This window comes from Podarcis liolepis (genome assembly GCF_965112155.1).
Source record: "Podarcis liolepis genome assembly, chromosome: 8".
NCBI lineage: Eukaryota > Metazoa > Chordata > Lepidosauria > Squamata > Lacertidae > Podarcis > Podarcis liolepis.
The window spans coordinates 33,446,398-33,466,650 of record NC_139560.1 but is presented as its reverse complement, the minus strand read 5'-3'; the positions used below and the strand labels follow the sequence as shown (position 1 = coordinate 33,466,650).

Genomic DNA, 20,253 nt, shown 5'->3' with positions numbered 1-20,253 from the left:
AGAAGCCATGGTGTGTCATGCTTACACCACCTACCAGTCATGAACACTGGGATAGTCATGATGGCAAATATTAACTAAAGTTTGAGTAATGAGCTCAACATCTGAAAAGACTATAACACATCTTGTAATCTGTGTTTTTACTTTTTAATGCTGGTGTTTATAAATTATTTGAGGTAGTAACTATAGGAAAACCTGTATTTAAAAACTCACTGCTGTCCACTTTCCCCTTGCTGAGCCAGTCCTTTCTTAATAAGTGCCACCATACATTCAGAATTCTTCTAAAAATACATTTCAAGTACCAAATTGTGGCCTATAGGTACAATCAAATCTATGCATTTACCTGCTGTAGGATCTGCAACTGCTTGACTTGTGATGCCAGATGGTGGTTCTTGAAGCTGGTATGTCGCATTGGAAGAAGGGGTTGTTGGACTGGTGTTGCTACTTGTCATATAATGCGAAGGATATGGAGAACTGTTATAATACTGTGAGTATTGACCTTGGCCAAAGCTGGGGTAAGAAGGATACTCCTACCAGAGTTGAGAAAAAAGCTGTATTAGAGACTTTCCCATCAACATGCTGCTTACTTTTTGGTGTGCGTTCCAAAGTGGAAGTGGAAACAGATGCCTCAATTTCTCTGCCATCTTGGATTTTGCAGAGTAGGAAATCACAAACATTATTTATTTTGCATAAATAGGAAATTGAATTTTAGAAAAACTATATCAGAATTGGGTCTAAATATCATCCTGATATTTTTTAAAGGCAATAAAGAGGGGCTATTACAAGTAACACTAAGGTAATTCTCAAAATTCTAAAGAACTTCAAGGTTTTGTGTAGAATTACAGATATGAGTTATATTATCCTTCTCAAAACACACTTTTGGCACCCTGTCATTTAATAATTTTCATATATTTACCTGTTGTGAACTGTTAAATCCCGTAGAATTTGTAAGTGAATTGTTTCCAGCATATATTCCAGATGATGTAGTGAAACTGCTTCCTGAAACGGAACAAAAAAAGGAAGAAAGTTTAGCGCCAATACAATGTCTCTAAAAAGAACAACACAACAAATCAACAGTGATAAAACAGAATTTTTCATATGCTGGTACAATAAGTAATCTACAGTAAGACTATACTGTGAATGAAGTGATAAATTACTTCCAGGGCTCTAGATTATGTGAAAGCTAAAAAGTTATTCAAATGAAATGTATTAAGAGTAGAATCAGAAGTCAAAATCACTTTGCTTCATTTTATTATGTTAGGTACCCATAAGAGCAAAGCTTGATCAGTAGAGCCAATGGCACAGTTTTCACTGTGTGCCACTTTCAGTGAAGTGCCACTTCAAACTACAGGTGGAAGGTTCCTGTGTTAAGAATGCTTCTTCATATAAAAGACATCCTCCACTATTGAAAACAAACATGCTGATTTTCTATGTGAAGAGAAAAGGCAACAAGAGTGTCTGGTGGCACCTTGAAACTAACATTTATTATGGCATAAGCTTTCATAGACTAGAGTCTACTTCACAAGAAGGCTAAAGTGTTACAGATACATGTACACATGTGTGTGTGTGTGTAATTAATTTCACATTGTGGTCTCTTTTTGAAGTTATTTTGTTCAATGGAGGTGACCATCTATTTTAACCGGCTTATCAATTGCCAGGCTGTCAGTTTTCATGTTTTGTGACTGGCCCTTATTAATAACATAATTATCACCTTCTGTACACACTATATTTTATTCCCCCACTACCTGTTTACTACACCCCTCCCAAACTATGTTTGATAACACATCAAGCGCTGATGAAGTCAACTCTAGTCCATGTCATAATAAATAGGTTAATCTTATCTGATTTTACTGCAACAGACAAACACAGCTACTGCTTGGAAATATGTGGAGGAAGCTTTTGATTTGCATAAGAATTCAAATATGAGATCTCCCCCTACTGTCTTAAATAGTAATCCAGAGCAATATCTGCATGCAGTTATTCTGCTTATGTAGCCTTGTAAGTTTCAAATCAGTGCAAAACTACATAGAGATTGTGGTCCTAAAACATTTACTTGGAAAAACCCCACTGATTTATTTGTTTATAAATAAATATTATGAAAATATGTCTCATTGTCACATTTTGGGGTTTTTTTTTGGGGGGGGGAGGAAATGACACATATCCTGGATGATGCTGAGAACCCCAAACTTCCATTGCTGTTAACAAGACTTATACTTTGTAGTCCTTAAAAATGAAACCCTTTATTATTGCTATAATGTTTTCTTCCATGCTACAGAAACACAAAGGAAGTTTTCACCACCAACTATGAACCTTATGGGCTTCTCAATAATGGCATAGATAATTATAGTTCATTAAATGTTCTTGAGTATACAGCCTTGGGCAGCAGTTTTCTCTTTCCTTGAGAAGTTATGGTTGCCCCTGACACTACGAGAATTATTATATGACATTTCAAGTAGAAAGGCCATAGCCTAAATGTGCCTAGACACTGCAATACTCTCTCAACCTTAGCTGTCCAAAATGGACAGATGGGCACTCTTGTTTTAATGCCTTTATCTACAAAGCTGAATTTCTAAAAGGGCAGCAACCTCCTTTTAGGCCCAAAAGCAAATGTGAACATATGGACACTTAATAGTGAAAGTGTATGGAGGAGGGGAGAGGGAATACAAAAAGCTGCAATTTCCAGGAGGCACTGAAGTAGCAAAGCATCCTCATAATCTGCCTTTTTCATTTATCATGATTACAGAATAGCTAAGAACTAAGGTACCAAAAGGAGAACCAATGAGAGGAACAATGGTCCAAAGATATCTGAGAGAATGACATTAGGATATGCTTGGAACTGTGTGTAAGACACACACACACAAGCTAGAGAGTGGTAGAGGGATCCTTCAGATCCCAGCCACTTCCTAGGATAGCAATCTCTTTGGTAGGGCTTTTTTGCACCCGGCATCTCTCAGGTGGGCAACATCACCGTTATAATAGAACAGGGGAGGCGTTCATGGTGAGTTTCAGCACCTCTTTTTCTAGAAAAATAGCACTGCCTTTTGGCCCTTCCATACGATTGTAATTGTAAAAAGATCCTCACTCTGAAAAGTCTAAAAAGGAAATCTAAACTACATAGTATATTAGAAATGTTCCTTAATTTTGTAAACACCATATAATGGGCTCCATATTGCTGGAGGTGCCTTAGATGAAGTATGAGATTTACCGCATAAACAACTTACATGGTAATCCTTTAGATAAACTAGTCTACATTAACTAGTGTTCTCTCTAAATGCCTTAGAGAAAAAAATAAAAAGTTATTTATACTCATGTTCATGAGCCATCCAGTTATGCAGACACTTACTATGGATACCTCAAGACATCAGGTTGGATCCTGACAACCATAAGCAGAAACAAGCTTGCAGAAGGGGGCTTTACAAACTTCCTCCCAGTGGCCCTCTCCACCCCGCCCGAAAAAGCTGGTCCTTGTGGTTGGGGACCCCACAGAACAGAACAGGATGAGCAAATGAAAATTAACAGAAAGAGAGAATTAATGAATAGTGGGCTCACAGAAGGTGTCAATTCACCCCTTCTACAGCAGTCCTCTCATGTTCAATCTCACCCTGTTCTGTATGATCCTGCAACCCTCAGGACAGATTGCTTTTGAGCGGGGAGTGCAGAAGACTGCAGTGGGGAAAATCCCCTTCTGTGAGCTTTCTTCTGCTTGCAGTTCTCAGGATCCAACCCACTGCCTTTGGAGAAATCAGGACTAGTTGTATATGAAAAAACAGACACACATTAACATTTTAGTAGAACAAAGAGATATTTCAGTAGCAGGAATAAGGGGTTTCAACTCCCAATTTTTCAAATACTTGCTTTTAGTAAAAGCATTCACCTTTATATTAATACGGAAAATAAAAATAAATATCAGTGCCTAAGCATTTAGGAGATTATTTCGGGACAGTGATTAAAATAATTGTCGAATGTTGCTCAGCAAAGATTCTTGTTGGCTACTGTTTCTTCTGGAACTATGAAGAGGTCTAATAGATATCCATATCCCTACTCCGAAGTAAACATGAGTGGGATCATGCTGACCAAGTAACCACTTTATGCAACATTTCTTAAGAATAAACATTTTATTGTTTGTGATTAATTGGATATGTACATAGAAGTACTCCTATATAGAATCAATTAATGTATAAATTTCACAGAAATGCAAGAAAAATATCTAACATCTAAAATAACACTTAAGCGGCAATCCTGTGTCTACTTACTTGGGGGTAAGCCCAACTGAACTTATTGGGACTTATGGCTGAGTAAACATGCTTAGGATTGTAAACTTGCCTTTCTTGCATATTGGCAGAAAGTTCACAAGAGCCAATGAAAACTGTTATTGCACCTAGGCCAGCATATTACAGCAAACATCTCTTTCATCTTATGCCATTACTGACTCCTATGGAGAGCAAGTAGGGTCTCACAGACCATAACAAATGTGAAACAGGTTTCTGAAAACTGCTACGTAGACCACCCAAGGACATGAGCTTAGGAGTACTTAAAACATTCTTTAAAGTTTGCCATATTTTAATAAGGTATGTCATGCCACAAAAGCACAGTGCTATTGTATCAGATGATATGCAGATCAACAAAAAAGAGTGAGTGCCACCAACTAACCCAATGAACTATAAAATTATACAAAAATCATTTTTGCACCTTTACAAATTAAAAGTACATTTTATAAATAGGTAATCATGCTGAAACAATTGGCTCATGAGTAATGCTAGGACCACAACACTGGGTATGTAAGAATTTCAGAACACTTTTGACAAAATACCCCACCAAAGACTCCTGAGTAAGTTTAGCAGTCATGGGATAAGAACAGAAGTCTTTTTGTTTGTTAAAAACAGCAACTGGTTAAAAACAGGAAGCAGAGAGTAAGAATAAATGGGAAGTTCTTTCAGTGTTTTTGTTGGCATCCGTCTGTCTTGAGATAAAATGGAGGGCACCTCTGGGGGTGAAGCCAAACTGCTGTGTTAGAAGCACCAAAGTGACCTCCCCAGGATGCAAACCTGAGCAGTGTGTATGGATATCCTGACAAAACCTCTCTCTCGGCCTCGCTGATGAGGTCCAAAGGAAAGCAGAGCAATACATTTGGCACAAGCGTGGCTCCAGGAGCTGCCAGAAAGAGGTGTCCAAGGCGCCATCCAACCGTCTCAGGGACTCCTGTTAGGGTTTACTCCTTGGCCTTTTCTTCTCCCGAAGGTATCCCGCAAGGCAGCGGAGGTTTTGGTACAGAGTTCTCCTTCTCCTAGATGGGCTACGTTCCCAGGTTGGTGAGCCCCATCTGCCCCTCACTTTCCTCTACAGCACATGCAGAAACCACCTTCATAACCTTTGGACTCACTATTGGTCTTTTCTGCTCAACCCATTGGAGTCACATGCAGGGGAAGTCCCTAACTTACTGAGGGTCTGACACCCATTATTTTTTTTAGGACAACAAAACTGTAACATTAAAAAACAAAAACAGAATATACATTACAGGGTCCAGAGCTAGCTTTCCAAACTTAAGGCCATGTTAATTATGCTTTATATCGGGGAGCAACCTTTATTCTGCTGAACTCCACATTCTTTCGGGGTAATCTGTTGAAGGATGCATGCCAGCAGCAGGCGGAGCTAAAACTAAAGATGGGCAAAGCCAGAGCAAAAGTGTTTTGCATTAACTTATCCACAATAAAGAAAGCTATTTCAGTTTTCACCATCACAACCTCAGATTAGAATTATCATTCCTATGAAGAAGTGAGACCCACTGTACCATTTCAGATTGTACAAATCAGTATTCATGGATAAGAAAGAAGCAAATGCCATTTTCAAACTATTTTACTACAGCTACCAACATATGCAACTTCCCTATAGTCCTCAACTCATACTAATTAAGAGAAGATAAGGCACATTTTTGAACCCTTTGAACCTCTGTGAAAATCACTCTTTGGTGATTTGTGAAAACTCAGCAGGATGCAAAAGTGCTTGTGCATTTAGAGTACGAAAAATGTAGGATGCAGGAATCACGGTCCTGACTCTGCTGCTTTTGCTCTCAGCAATGTTGCTGCTAACCATATTTGAATTATTATATGATAAGGCCACTATTCAAAACAAAAAGAAAAAAGACGACGAAATTAAACAATATTTAAAAATTAGGCTGAAGCAGCTGCCAGATCCTACAAAAGAAGATGTGACTCAGACATAATTCCAATTTAAAAAAAAAATCAGTTGAAAGAAATCTTATTCTTTCTGTTGAAAACTTGGTGGTAATGTGTCTTAATCCAGACCTTATGTCAGATCATCACCTCTGCCATTCTACGTTTGCTGTCAGTTCAAAAGGTAAATGTTTCCTTTGCTTACTGGCTAAGGACTAGATCAATACATCCTAAAAGCTATTCTGCATCAACGAAGTCTGATACAGTTAAGACATTAAGGCTTCTCTGCTTCATAACATCTGTTCTAAGGTTTCCAAGGGATTCAACATGCATAGCTCCCACTGACCCAGTCTAAAATTAGAGATCATGTTTCTGGTTAGTTTTGAATCCTTTTCTCTATTCCTAAGAAGAACTGGATTCCATAAGTACCAACACAAAGAAATATACAATACATTAGGCATTACGTATAATATCAAGTAAACATTTAAATTACTATGGGGAAGAAAGCACAACTGATAGCATCTAATACTTATAGAACTTCCAAATTATACTGCCAACATTACCTAAATAATTTTGACAAGTTAACTTGTAGGGAATGTCATCTTAAATTTACAGACAAAGAAAACACACCTAAGGGATGAAATTATGTCAGTTTATATTTGTATTCTTGACACAATTTTTCACACTGCTCTGTTTTCTATCACAGCAGAGAACTATGCTGCAAGAAATGGAATTTTACAATAAAGGTCATTGTAATGTTGGAATCACATAATAAAATAGCCATGTTTAAAATGCTTATGTTGACGAGACCTTTAAAACTTAGGTTTGAATTAAAAACGCTAATTTATCATCAACAATGCAAAATTGCATTTAAAATCTATCTAGTTTTGCACATAATATACACTGCTATCATCTTCATTTGGCTACCTGCATTTTCAATTATTATTATTTTTTTTAAAAAAACCACAAAACCAAAACAACATGTGAAAAGCAAATGAATTCTAATTACTTTATACAGACCTTGCATCTGGTAACTGTATGGAGCCTGTCCTGGCTGGGGAGTGCTAAAACTTGCACCATAGCTCAGAAAGCCTGTCTGTCCAGGTGACTGTGTTTGTGATAATCCGCCTTCTGTCTTGATGCCTGCCCACAATGCACCTAAATCAGTTAGTGATAGCAAAGCTAGTTGTTCATATTTTAACAGAGGGCATTAAATAAAATCACACAAGTATTCATGTAAGTATGCAAAAGGACACCAACCCATAATCTAGTTAAGCTGCACTATCTGAACTGACGCAACCTTTCTACTTTAAATTCTTGTTTAATTTAAATCTTGCATGAACATACTGTAGATTCACCTATTTAGCAATCGTTACATTATCAGTATGAAGGAACAGTGACAGTTTTAGCTTAAAATTGTGAAATTATAGATGTTTAAAGCACATTTGATACTATTATACATTTTTTGTTTTCTGCTCATTCAGAAAGACATTAGACAACTCGTTTTATTAATATAAGTATTTCTTCTATAACTTTTCACATGCAAGAGCTTAATAATTAAAGAGGGTCAGAATATCAATAGGGAATTTCATATTTACAAAGTCCAGCATGTGAGTTAAAACTTTCTTAGCTACCAAAGTTGCCAGGTTTTACAGTGCAATCCTGTACATGAATACAAGGGAACTGAGCAACTACATATAGGATTTCCTCTACCTGGGTCCCAATGCTTTAGTTGGTTTAGTTACTAGGGGCCAACATTAACACATACAGTAAGCACCTTTTACATCTCAATAGTTTTAAGATTTTTCCTAGACATTTTCAAACAGGGGTGAGAGTGGGAAAATTATCTCTTTTTAAATTATTGCTTGGGCCTATAGGCACATATCCATTATTAACTGCAAAAGGTATACAGCCTTTTTGCCATGTAAACAATACAGATCCCACACCTTTGAGATGTCTCTTCAGACTGGAGGAACATTATATAGTCTTTTTTATTTCTTTTCTTATTGAATTTCATCAAAATTCAAATATCTACAACCCTAAAAATGATTTAATTAAATAAATGCAATCCAGAAAATTAAAATGTATTTAGCCTGATAAACAGACAAAAATAACATTTTGCAGCCTGCCATATGCATTGGCACCTCACTGTCTGGTTTGCATCCACACCATAATAGGCCATTATTTTATGTTGTGTTGGAAAAGGGTATTGCCTGCAGCCCAGTTGTACAGGTAAGTTTTAACTGCTGCAGAGAATCAGTGACATTCGGCAATGCAACTGAAGCTCAGCCCCGGGATTCTGAAGTGAGGCAAGATGCATGCAGGTGGTGACAGGAAGACCAACAAATCCGTTGGAGCTAATCTGGTGATTTGGCATACAAAATAAAATCACCATGTGGATTATGCACTTGCGATTTTAGATATGACAAAGCTGCATGTAGACCATGTATTGGTGTGTAAGCTGCTTCTCCTTTATAAATACCCTCAATTATTTTTCCACTGCAAATCATCCACTCTCAAGGGTGCATTGAAAAGGAGAAGCAAGTGTCATGATAACATTGCAAGCAGCTGGGGAGTAAAATTTCATTCCCCACGTGGCAGCTATATTGTGAAAAAGCAATCCTAACTCTTTTAAACCTCTTCTCTGCATTAAGAGGGAAAACTCATGAATGGTATGATGGTAGTGATGGGAATTATGCTGATGCATGAATATATGTATGTTAATATGTGTATTTAACCTAATTCAAATAAATAATAAACTTCCAACAGCATGTCTGATAAAGAAGCAGTAACTGAAAACCATCCTGCAATGGGGGAAATCTGCATTTTAAAGTCTTTTTAACAGTTTTGCTGAAGCATTAGAGCCAAGAAAGTCTTAGCAACCAGCTGTCGGTGGCAATCATCTCCACCAACCAAGCTCACTCTGTTACAAACATTATTTCTCCATTCTCTCATTGTACAATATAATAAAAAGCCTTTGCCAGAGTGTTCCATAAAATGTTTAGTTACTACAGAGTAAATTAATCAGTGTTCAATTATAAATTGAGTTCTGATTTGTTATTACAGCTATCTTTGTGATATATCACACCATATTGAATCGTTATCAAGTATATATAAATATATCAAAAGGAGTTTTTAAAATTTTGCTGTTCAGAAAAAGGGGGGGAAAGAAACACAAAAACAGACCAACTGGCAATATTACAAAAAAAGGATATAAACCCTAAAACAAGAATGTAAACTGTATTAACATAACAAAGTAGCAACAAATAACCAAACTGCATTGTGATCAATTTTCCTATTCTAACAGTTTAAGAATAAATTTCAATTATTTTTTAAAAAATGTATTTTAAAAAATCAGTTCTAACACTACAGGAATAAACCACAAGTGGCCAAAGTTTTAATTTTTACTTTCATTTAAAAATAAACTTGAAAGTATAATCCTGATAGTCACTCTACTAAGATGAAGTTTAAAACAGGTCGCAAGATTATTTTTGCTAGATTTAAGCAAATACAAAAGAAACGGATTTGTAAATGCCAGTTAAAGAAAACATAACCCATTATTTCCCGAGTTTCAGTCGATTTAATTTGTTGGTTAAGATGGAAATCCTGGTCACACTTTATTAGAGAATAAACCCCAGTGGACTTATTTTCCATTGTATAGGGAGATAGTATAGTTCAGAAGTCCTCAATATTGAGCCCAACAGTGGGGATCACCAAAATTTTTAGGACAACGTCCTTCCAGTTGAGATGAGCCAGTGCCCTTCTCAGTCAACATCTAGGGAGAGAAAGTGTAAAGCCTTTTTATATGAGGCAGTACTTTTGGATATATTATTATGTAGTTCTTTGGCTCCTGTTTCAATTGTGGAGTACTTCTTGGTTTATTAACGGTTGTTTTAAATAAAATTGTGGGTTGCTTTTATTGGGTATGTTTAATAGCTGCCTTGGAAATCTAGTAGTAGTAGTAGTAGTAGTATACCGTCCTTCACCTGTAGATCCCAGGGCGGTTCACAACACAAAAATACAAGATAAAAAACACAAAATATATAATAAAACCGGAACAAAAACAAACCAATACCACCCCGCATCCCACAAAACATTTAAAAGGGCACCTGATGTTAATGGGACTTAAGTTTGGTTGAATTATTCTTTCTATATTTCATAAGAAATACTTTAATAAGTCAAATGCAGCAAGGGCATCTACATGCACCATGCATGCTAGGAGCGTCTTTAACATTCTTAATGCTCCATAAAGAAAATGTGCACTGATCTTTCTGTTTATTACACAAACCATAGATATAGCTTGGTTCTTGTCATAGGACATTCAAGTACCTAATACAGCAACATATACCCACAGACTAGGAACCAAATGACCCTCCTTGCTCTGTTACTCCATTGGAAGCATCTGACAACAGAGGGGGAGGGGGAAATTTTCAGGAGCATTCTGAAAATCCGTTCTACTGGGTTTGCATATCCTCCAGAACAGATTTTTGTGGGACACTGGGGACTGCTGATGGGACAAGGAATTTTTAAAAAACAACCTCCCCTCTTCTACCAGCAGATACTTCCCTCTGGATCAAAAACGCTTGTGTTTCTGCAAGGACATTAGTTGGAAATAGCCCATAGCAAGAAAGTGGGAGACATGAAAGTTAAGATGCTGCTAAATACTGAGGAGTGCGATTCCAAAATCATGGAACAATGCTCTACTTCTTTTCAGGCCTCAGTGGTTTTGCAACATATGCTTAAGCTACTAAAATGTGGTATTCTGTCACTAAGTAATGCTGCATTCATCAGCAAAGTGACTTCACAGCCCAATGCACAACTGTTTGTCACCATCTCCCCCAAAACTTTACTCACCATATGATGGGATTCCATAGGGCTGACCAGGCTGTGGGTACGTTGAATAACCTGTGGCTTGTTGCATCCCTGTGGTAAACTGTGTCTGCCCATATGCAGCCATCGTTTGTGAAGGAGTAGGAAGAATATGCGGGTATGGTCTGCTGTTCGTTGCAAAATGACAGAAAACAGGAAAGCCTTTGTATTAGATAGAAACATGCAAACGTTTTGGTTAAGCTGCATGACAGAATGTAAATTCTTTGGCCACTGTGCAAAACAAATTAATTAATTAAACAATTTTCTACGTCTAAAGATACATTTGTAGTTATTCTAAAGTACAACCTCTCTCAAGGGTAAACTGATTTCAATTATGATTTAGCAGATGGATTCAATTATAATTATAAATGAGGTTTAACTCCACTTTTTTCTTTTTCTTTTTTTTAAACGTAACAGACATCTTACTTGGACGGGTATATCTGTGGTGGGGAAAACTGGTGAGTTTGTCTTGGGCTGAAGCCACTGCTTCCAATTGCTGTACGGAGGAGAAAAGAAAGCACATGGAAGTGTAAACACACACATCTAACCTAAATATTATTTCTGTTAAAGGAACTTTAGAAATTTAATGAAGTTTAATAAAATTAAAACAGCGCCAAGTAATACTTTACTAGATCCAGGCTAGCACAACAATTCTCAACATCTTTATTGCAAATTAGGCTTTTGCAATTGCTCTTAAGGGACCGTTTTAAAAATATGTCACACTTTAAGGCCTTTTTAACACACCCTGTCATATTTCTAGCCATTTAATTAACTCTCCACTTTTCTCACAATTTTGCACTTGAATTAAATTAATTACTCCATGCATGGTTCTTAAATTTAAATGCTGTAAAATGTCAGCATTTTTATACAAGGGTGACATTTTAGTGAGTCAGATATTCTTCAAACCCACAATCATACTTCCATTTTTCCTTCCCAAGAACTATAGCCACTACTGAAAACAGCTATTTAGCACATGGTAGTGAGGAATGAAACAAATGCCAATAAGGGAGCAATTCCTCTTCAGCGTTTTATTATTTATTCCTTCCAATGACTGTGTGTGACTTAGGAAGCTGCTTTACACAGAGTCAGACCACTAGTCCATCCAACTTAGTATTATCTGCACTGACTAGCTGTAGCTTTACAGACAAGGGACTTCCCCATTCAACCTAGATATGCCACCGATTGGACTCAAAACCTTTTCATCGCAAAGAGTGTTTTCAAGCACAGTGATGGCTGAAGACATTCACGCTGCTATGGAACCAAAAAGGAAGCATTCCTTGTTGGATTTTCTCAGCTAGAATCTTAAAAAAAATGACAGTGTACCAATACTGAGATTGTAAAACTGACATATCAAATTTGAAACCTTGCATAATATTTTGTGACATTTTGGTTGGCCTTTAAAAAGTATTGCAGGCAGGCATAGTGGGCAGGATCTAGCTAAGTGCTCCTCAGAAAAGACTCACTAAAATTAAAGGCCTAATTTACTCATGTCCATTAATTTAATAGATCTACTCTGAGTAGGACTAACACGGAACGCAACCCATTTTTTTCAGCAGTAAAACTGCTGAAGCATCTTCATTGTTCAAATATACATTTCTTTTTCTTTGTCAAGATTGGGGGCGGTGTTAAGTTTGCAGCAGTAGCTGGCTATGAACAGTGCAGATTGGCTGTTACCTCCTGCTGCAATAACCGGGACAGCTTTGCACTTAAAAAAATAGGTTCTCACCACAGCTGATAAACTTTTGTCTTCACACAAACTTAGATTTTTTGAGGTAAAGCTATCTGCTTTATATATGCCAAATAAAATGTGGGCTTGGACTACTCTGAGACTAAAGGGTGCCCAGTAAATGTCACCAGTAACAGCTCTGTATTTCAGAAGAGCGCACAGAAGAAAATATTGGTAGACCAAACTGAGGCTACTAGACTCACCTGGAGCTGGAGCCCCATTGGACTCAGCAGAACTTACTTCTGAGTAGACATATATAGAATTTCACTATTAATTTCAAAATAGACTTGGCAGCTAATAAGTGGCAACCGCTGCCAATAAGGGGAATACACACATGAAAATCCACAGAATGTATGGTTGTCTTTACTCAGAAACAGTTTCCTAATTAAATATCTGAAACATATATGGGTATCATATTTATACATGGCAAATGCTTCCTTACCTGATCCTGAAAAACTGTCTAAAGACCCGTCTGCTGTTGTAGTAGCAATCTCACTGCTGCTCATTGGCTCTGTTTTAACTAAAATATAAATAAAGTGTGTTTTATGTTCACTATGACTGCAATCCAGACAAATTTCCCTGACAGTCAGTAAAACTGAACTCAGTGGGGCTTACTTCTGAGTAGACATGCACAGAATTTCATACTTGTGCACAAACACTCATGCATACGTGCAACACACTCGTACACTAATTGCTTATGTTCTTATATACTAATGCAGCACTAATTCTAAGAAACACAAAGCTTATTTTGTACATTTATTTTTCTATAAACATATTACACACAAAATTATGTACATCTGTCCGAAATGAGTAAAAACCATTACAACAGAATTGTTTATTGCCTTTCTAACAAGTCTCTCAGGTGATCTACATAACTGCCAAAAAGTTACTGTCAGGTCAGTACAATATTAGGCTGCAATCCTACAGCATTTACTTGGGAGCAAGTCCAATTGAACTTGGGTAGACGGAAACAGAATTCTGCTGTTACTAAACCAATTATATAAGTTAGTGTACAAGCAGCGACCATTTTGCACAGGGGTTCTGTTCCTGGTGTAGGAGGAGCATGCATAACCCCAATTCACCCCCATTCTGCCCCGCCCCGCATTCTGTCCTCTTCTGGTTCCAAAAGGACCTGCATGTAGGAAGTGCAAAATGGTCGCCGCCTGTACTTTATTCTAACTTTTTACATCTAATCTTTATAACTTTCAGGACATTTAATGATACAGTAACAAACACAGGGTCACTGCAGTACTCTTAGTTATTTTACATTCTGCTACACTATACATTCACAGGTATCTTTAACATTCAAAGTTTTGTACATTTCAAAGGAAGCTGCCTTGCACTGAGCAAGACTATTGTACACATTAGCAGGAGCTCTTCTAGTTTCAGACAGGAGTTTTTCCCAGTCCTACCTGGATATCACAGGTATTAAATCTGTATCATTTTACATGCAAAACATGTGATCTACCACAGTGCCCCCTTGCAACTGTAGTCTACCTTATGTTTCTTAACTAGGATAGTGGCGGATGCATAGTTGGTCTTGCAACAGGAGTGGAAGATTGGGTTTAATTAGCTGTTGCAGGGATTCTCCAGAACTCTCTGGAGCAAATCTGGGAAGGGTGTGGGGCATGAGCAATGCCCTGTAACTAGAGAGGATTCCCAGAATTTGACTAGCATAAGCTAAGTGTGGGTTAGTACGGCTCATGAGTAAACTAAAGCCCTTATAATAAAGTAAAACATGAATTTATTTATGGAATCAGAAATTTACAGGCACTTGATAAATTAGAATGATCATTATTAATACTGATTCTAGATATTATAAAACCATTTATACTTGAGATAATTAAAAAACACAAAAACAGCAAATGCATTTAAAACAAGACTAAAATACAACGAAACAGACACTTGTATTAAAATTTATCCAGCTGTAAAAGCCTATAGGAACAAACATGTCTTCAATTGTTTTGGAAAGTGCAGATAGTGGGTGGTGCCTGCCATATTTTGTAAGGAATGCTATTCCACAGAACAAGGGCAGTGACACTGAAAGCTTTGCTTTCAGTTACTGTGGAACAGGCTTCTTTGGAACTTGCAGGAGGAAATCTCCCACAAACTGCAGCGACATACAGGGTTTATAAGCAATAAGGAAGTTTCTCAAGTAACCTGGTCCTGAGCTGTATTGAGCCTTATGTTAGCAATCAACACCTTGAAGTTGGCCAAGTAGTAGATCGGCTGCCAGTGCAAATCCTGAAAGCAACTTCCAGACTAACCCCAAAGGTTGCACCAGCAGAGCACATTGCAGTAATCGAACTGTAAGGTTCCCAATGCATGCACAACCATGGTCAAGCCAATCTTGATCCAAGAATGTCCATAGCTGTCTTACCAATTAAAGTTGGTAAAAGGCATTCCTAGCCATTGAGGACACCTGCACCCCCAGTGACAGAGCTGGATCCAGGAACATCCCCAAACTATATAGGCACCTACTTCTTCAGTGAGAGCACAACCTCATCTAGGACAGGCAATGTATCAACTTCTCTGACCTGGGAGTCACTCACCCACCAAGGCTCCATCTTCCCAGGATTCATGACAGTCCAGGAGGAACAGCAACAACATCACACTCCTCCTGTCCCTTTCCTGAGAGAGGTCATCCAGTAGGGTGACCAAGGAATGCCCAGTTCTGAACCTGGGTCTGAAGACAGATTGTAATGGGTCAACCCTCTCAAGTTTCTTGTCCAAACAGGGTATTAACAACTGGGTAGTAGTTGTAAAATACCACTGGGTACCGGGTGGTTCCCCCCCCATTAATGGCCACACAATCACTTCCACAGTGGCTAGCACCACCCTATCATGAAGTTGCATACATCACACTGAACCCACCCAGCCATGTTTCCCTAGCTAGCTTCAATCAGGCTGCAAAAACTGAAACTGCTCCCACTAAACATGGCTTGATGGAGTATTGGCATCTCACATTCTATGGAGACAAATGGCATTGTCCTCAGATTTAGATAGATAGATAGATAAATTTTATTGTCATTGTCCGTATATACACAGTATACACAACAACGAAAATCAAACACCCACCCAAAGACCGGGTTCACATATACATTTGCACGTATCTCCAAACTCTCATCCTATTTAGACGTAATCTATAAAACATAACATAATCCAGAATATAGCATGACCTATTAAAAACATAACATAACCTAAAACCTATCTCATTCCTTCCACTCCCTACTTACTAAACCTTGCAACTGGCCCTGAGATCATTATTTAGTGCAATCAGAGCTCTTGGATAGAAACTATTCAGAAGGCGTGTGGTTCGTGTTTTCATTGTCCTATATCTTCTGCCCGAAGGCAATAGTTCAAAGAAGTTGTGAGCAGGGTGGGTGGGATCTCTCAGAATATTATGTGACTTCTTCAAGATGCGAGACGTGAAGATCTCATCCAGGGTTGGTAGTCGGAGCCCAATAACGTTCTGGGCAATTTTAATTGTTCACTGTAAAGCTTTTTTATCCGTTTCAGAGCTGCTCCCATACCACGATAATATACTATAGGTTAGGACACTCTCGATGGTACTATGATAATAGGACAGGAGTAGGTGCTGGGATAGATTCAGTCCCCTGAGCATTCTCAGGAAATACAACCTCCCCTGCACCTTCCTCACAACCATATTAACATTTGCAGTCCATGAGAGGTCCTCCGAGATATAAATGCCCAGGTATTTAAAACTACCAACCCTCTCCACTTCCTCGCCATTTATGTGCAATGGTAACAATACACTTTTCTTTCTCCTAAAGTCAATTATGAGTTCTTTGGTTTTTTTGATGTTAAGCATAAGATTATTTTCTTTACACCATTGAATTAACCCCTGTACTTCTTTCCTATAAGCAGTCTCATCGTTCTCACTGATGAGCCCCACCACTGTTGTATCATCCGCAAATTTGATGATTGTGTTGGACTTATACAGTGGGGTGCAATCAAATGTGTACAGAGAATAGAGAAAGGGACTTAGCACGCATCCCTGAGGGGCTCCTGTGCTTAATACTAGAGTAGAAGAATAGTAAGGTCCCATTCTCACTGTCTGCGGCCTATCAGTCAGGAAATTCCTTACCCACAGACAGATCTTCTGATGTATACCCAAGTTGGTCATTTTAAGAAATAACCTGTCTGGCAGAATTGTATTGAAGGCAGAACTGTAGTCCACAAACAACAGCCTTGCGTAGGTTCCCTGTCGTTCTAGATGACTCAATACAGTATGGACGGCGATGGAATTAGCATCATCAGGTCACAAAGGGTCTCTGAGGTACCCTGGACTCCATCCACCAATATGGGTGTCAATAGCCTATGAACCACATATTCACTAGTTCCGCTTGCTGACTTTTAGAGAACCCAGTGGAATCAATGATGTAGGTCTTCTTCGTTGTTTTCACCCCCATGCAGTAAGCACAATAGGGTGCTCTCACATGTTTGGTCATCTTTGCAGTGGGACTCCACCACCTGCACTCTAGCCATCGACTGGTCTTTTTCATCACATGCAGCTCCCCAGTATACCAGGGAGCTGAATATGCTCCACAGTGTTGGAGAGAATGCTCAAGATCTATCATATCTACAACCTTCTGCATCTTGTCAATCCAGGTCTTCTGCAGGATTGCCAGTTCTATTCACCAGAAAATTTCACAGGAATCCTTTGTGGTCCACAAGTCTCCGGGGACAGACCATAATAATGGGTCCCACACCCCTACAGGGGAAGTTGGTACTATTAGCCCAAACTGCACCAGGTTGGAAGGACGAGCAGTTCAAAAAGCAACCATGACAAAGTTCATACCTAGCCAGGTATTATAGCTGGCAGACTATTTTATTTCATTTGGTTACAAATAGTACAAAAATCCCAAAGCCAACTTGAAAACACTTTTAATTATCACTATACCACACTAGCACCTCTCTTCAACCAATATCCAAAGAGGTTTTCCTAATTTAAAGCTTCCCTTGTGGGTAAAAGTTTGTGTTTCTATTGGCTGAGTGTGTTATGCAATGCTAGTGAGAACTGAGAAAACCAGGCCAATGAGGATAATAATTTAAACCTTCAACTTTATGCCACACATTATATGATCTCAGCCCTTTAGACCTGAAGCACCTGTGAAACATTAACCCATTCACATCACCTGTTAACTGGCTATTTCTGGCACAGTGGAGTGGGAAAGGTGTGAGACTTCAAATCATGCATTCTCAGTGTTTCCCAAACTTGGATCTCCAGCTGTTTTTGGACTTCAGTTCCCATCATCCTTGATCCCTGGTCCTGATAGTTCGGGATGATAGGAGTTGTAGTCCAAAAACAGCTGGAGACCCACATTTGGGAAACACTGCACGACTACTGGGAATGACACTAGAAGTTTGCACACTAGAGTCTGCAAAGATGAAACTGGGTTTTCATACAGTCAGTTCGCCCTAATTTTTTCGTAAGGCCTGATGCGCAAAAGACCACCAAGGCCATCAGGAAGAAAACAGCACTCAGCAGGGCATACACAGCAGCTATGCTGTAAGGGCTTCACCTTCTCAGATTGCTCCATACCCACACATTATATTAAAACATTGCCAAAGTGCAAATAAGCAATTCTGTACTGTAACCTATTGCAGGACAGGTGTAAGAGTTTTGGAGGATCCCCAAAATCTGGCAGTAAAATACACTCCCAAAGGAGCTCCAAGCTTAAAAACAAATAGATATTTTAAATGTGGAAAAGAAGAGTTTTGACATACACCCTCTTTTCTGAAACAAATGCCTCAGAATGCAGTGAATGTGCTTAAAACCACTTCTACCACATTTTAGAAACCACACTATCCAAGTAAGCTGAAACTCTACTCAAGCAATGCTGGAATTCGGTCCAGCCTTGAATACATTTTTCCTGTACTGCCAATTGTTTCTTCTTCCAAAACCATATTTATATTCTGATACTTCTCTAAAGAATTTCCCCCTGCTCTTGGCCCTATGAGTTCCATCAAATCCTTCCTACAGCAGTAAGTATATCACTCATATTTTGTGTGCTGTTGACACACTACTATAGGTCAAAGCTTTGGGAAGAAATAGGTCATGGGCTTTTGGAAGAAAAGTACAAATTCAAACTTCAAAATGCATTAGCCATTTAGCCAATCTTTACAATAAACCCCAAAATTGATTACTGAAAAATTGACCTAATTTTAAATGATAGGTAAATAACATTTAACATATGTTTCTTTTCTAGGTAACATATAGAAGAATTATTTCTCCTATTATATTCCTATAATCTTAATCACCCATTAGATTCACTCATAAAATGCAGAACTATTACAGCTTCTGATAACAAAGTGTGCCCTCTATTTTCCACTGGAATACATTTTGCAGAACCGCAGGAAAAGCATGGCCATGATGAGACTGAGATGTGCAGATGTCCTTAGCGTTCCAATGCTCAGGTAATTTACTATACTGAGCATCTATTTATTTATTTATTTATTTATTTATTTTTATTTAGCTATACTGCTTAATTACAGTTGTCACAAAGGTTGAAAATTCCCTACCCTGATCCATGGAAAATGCAGGTAGGAGAGATATCGGGCGGGATGAGGAGGTTCCTCCTCTATATTTATGGAGCAGGAAAAGAAGCTGGGCAGGTGGAGATCATCTATTTTACTTTCACGTATGAGTGTAGATGTACCCATTTAAAGCATATTCTGCCTGCCTGGCACTCAACTCCTAATTCCTGAAAGAAGGCAAAGCTGGGATGCGTTGTTAGGCTACAGCTACCGTCATCCTTGACCATTAACTTTGCTGGGTGGGCTTACGGAAGTGGAATTCATCTTGTGAAAGGTCAGAGATTCTACATCCCTGACATGAAGAATCACAGGATACTATTACTTAAGTAATACTGTTATCTAAGAGAATAATTCCCCATAATCTTTAAGTGAACATTACTTTCTTAATAATAATTAAATATTCATACTACAGAAGGCTGGAAAATATAAAGTTAAAGTCACAGTGGCGTAGCGTGGGGGGTGCAGGGGGGGCCGGCCACACCGGGCGCAACATCTGGGGGTTAGGGTTAGGGGGCGCTGATCCACGGGTTAGGGGGCGCAAATTACTTGCCTTGCTCCGGGTGCTGACAACCCACGCTACGCCACTGCACATTACATTTGTTTCTTCAGTAGGGATGGCACTGAAATGCTCAATACAGTGGTACCTCGGGTTAAGTACTTAATTCATTCCGGAGGTCCATTCTTAACCTGAAACTGTTCTTAACCTGAAGCACCACTTTAGCTAATGGGGCCTCTTGCTGCCGCTGCGCCGCTGGAGCTTGATTTCTGTTCTTATCCTAAGCAAAGTTCTTAACCTGAAGCACTATTTCTGGGTTAGCGGAGTGTGTAACCTGAAGCGTATGAAACCTGAAGCATATGAAACCCGAGGTACCACAGTACCTGGTTTCATAAACTGACTTGTCCAGATTGTAATGCTTGACTGTGTTACAA

The 20,253-nt window shown here is 38.6% G+C and overlaps 1 protein-coding gene across 22 annotated transcripts in view; it reads right to left on the bottom strand.

Annotated features, from left to right (window-relative positions):
- The window catches only part of EYA1 (EYA transcriptional coactivator and phosphatase 1), an 86,997-nt gene that overhangs the window by 45,294 nt on the left and 21,450 nt on the right, over positions 1–20,253 (bottom strand). For 12 of the 22 annotated variants that reach the window (XM_083517274.1, XM_083517268.1, XM_083517278.1 and 9 more), the window contains 6 exons: positions 13,205–13,282; positions 11,463–11,532; positions 11,022–11,164; positions 7,188–7,325; positions 914–996; positions 341–527 (listed from right to left, as the gene is read on the bottom strand). In XM_083517274.1, coding sequence (XP_083373400.1) covers positions 341–527; positions 914–996; positions 7,188–7,325; positions 11,022–11,164; positions 11,463–11,532; positions 13,205–13,282 — 699 coding nt within the window. The remainder of the gene's footprint in view (positions 1–340; positions 528–913; positions 997–7,187; positions 7,326–11,021; positions 11,165–11,462; positions 11,533–13,204; positions 13,283–20,253) is intronic. The other 10 variants (XM_083517276.1, XM_083517280.1, XM_083517277.1 and 7 more) reach the window with 1 other exon arrangement.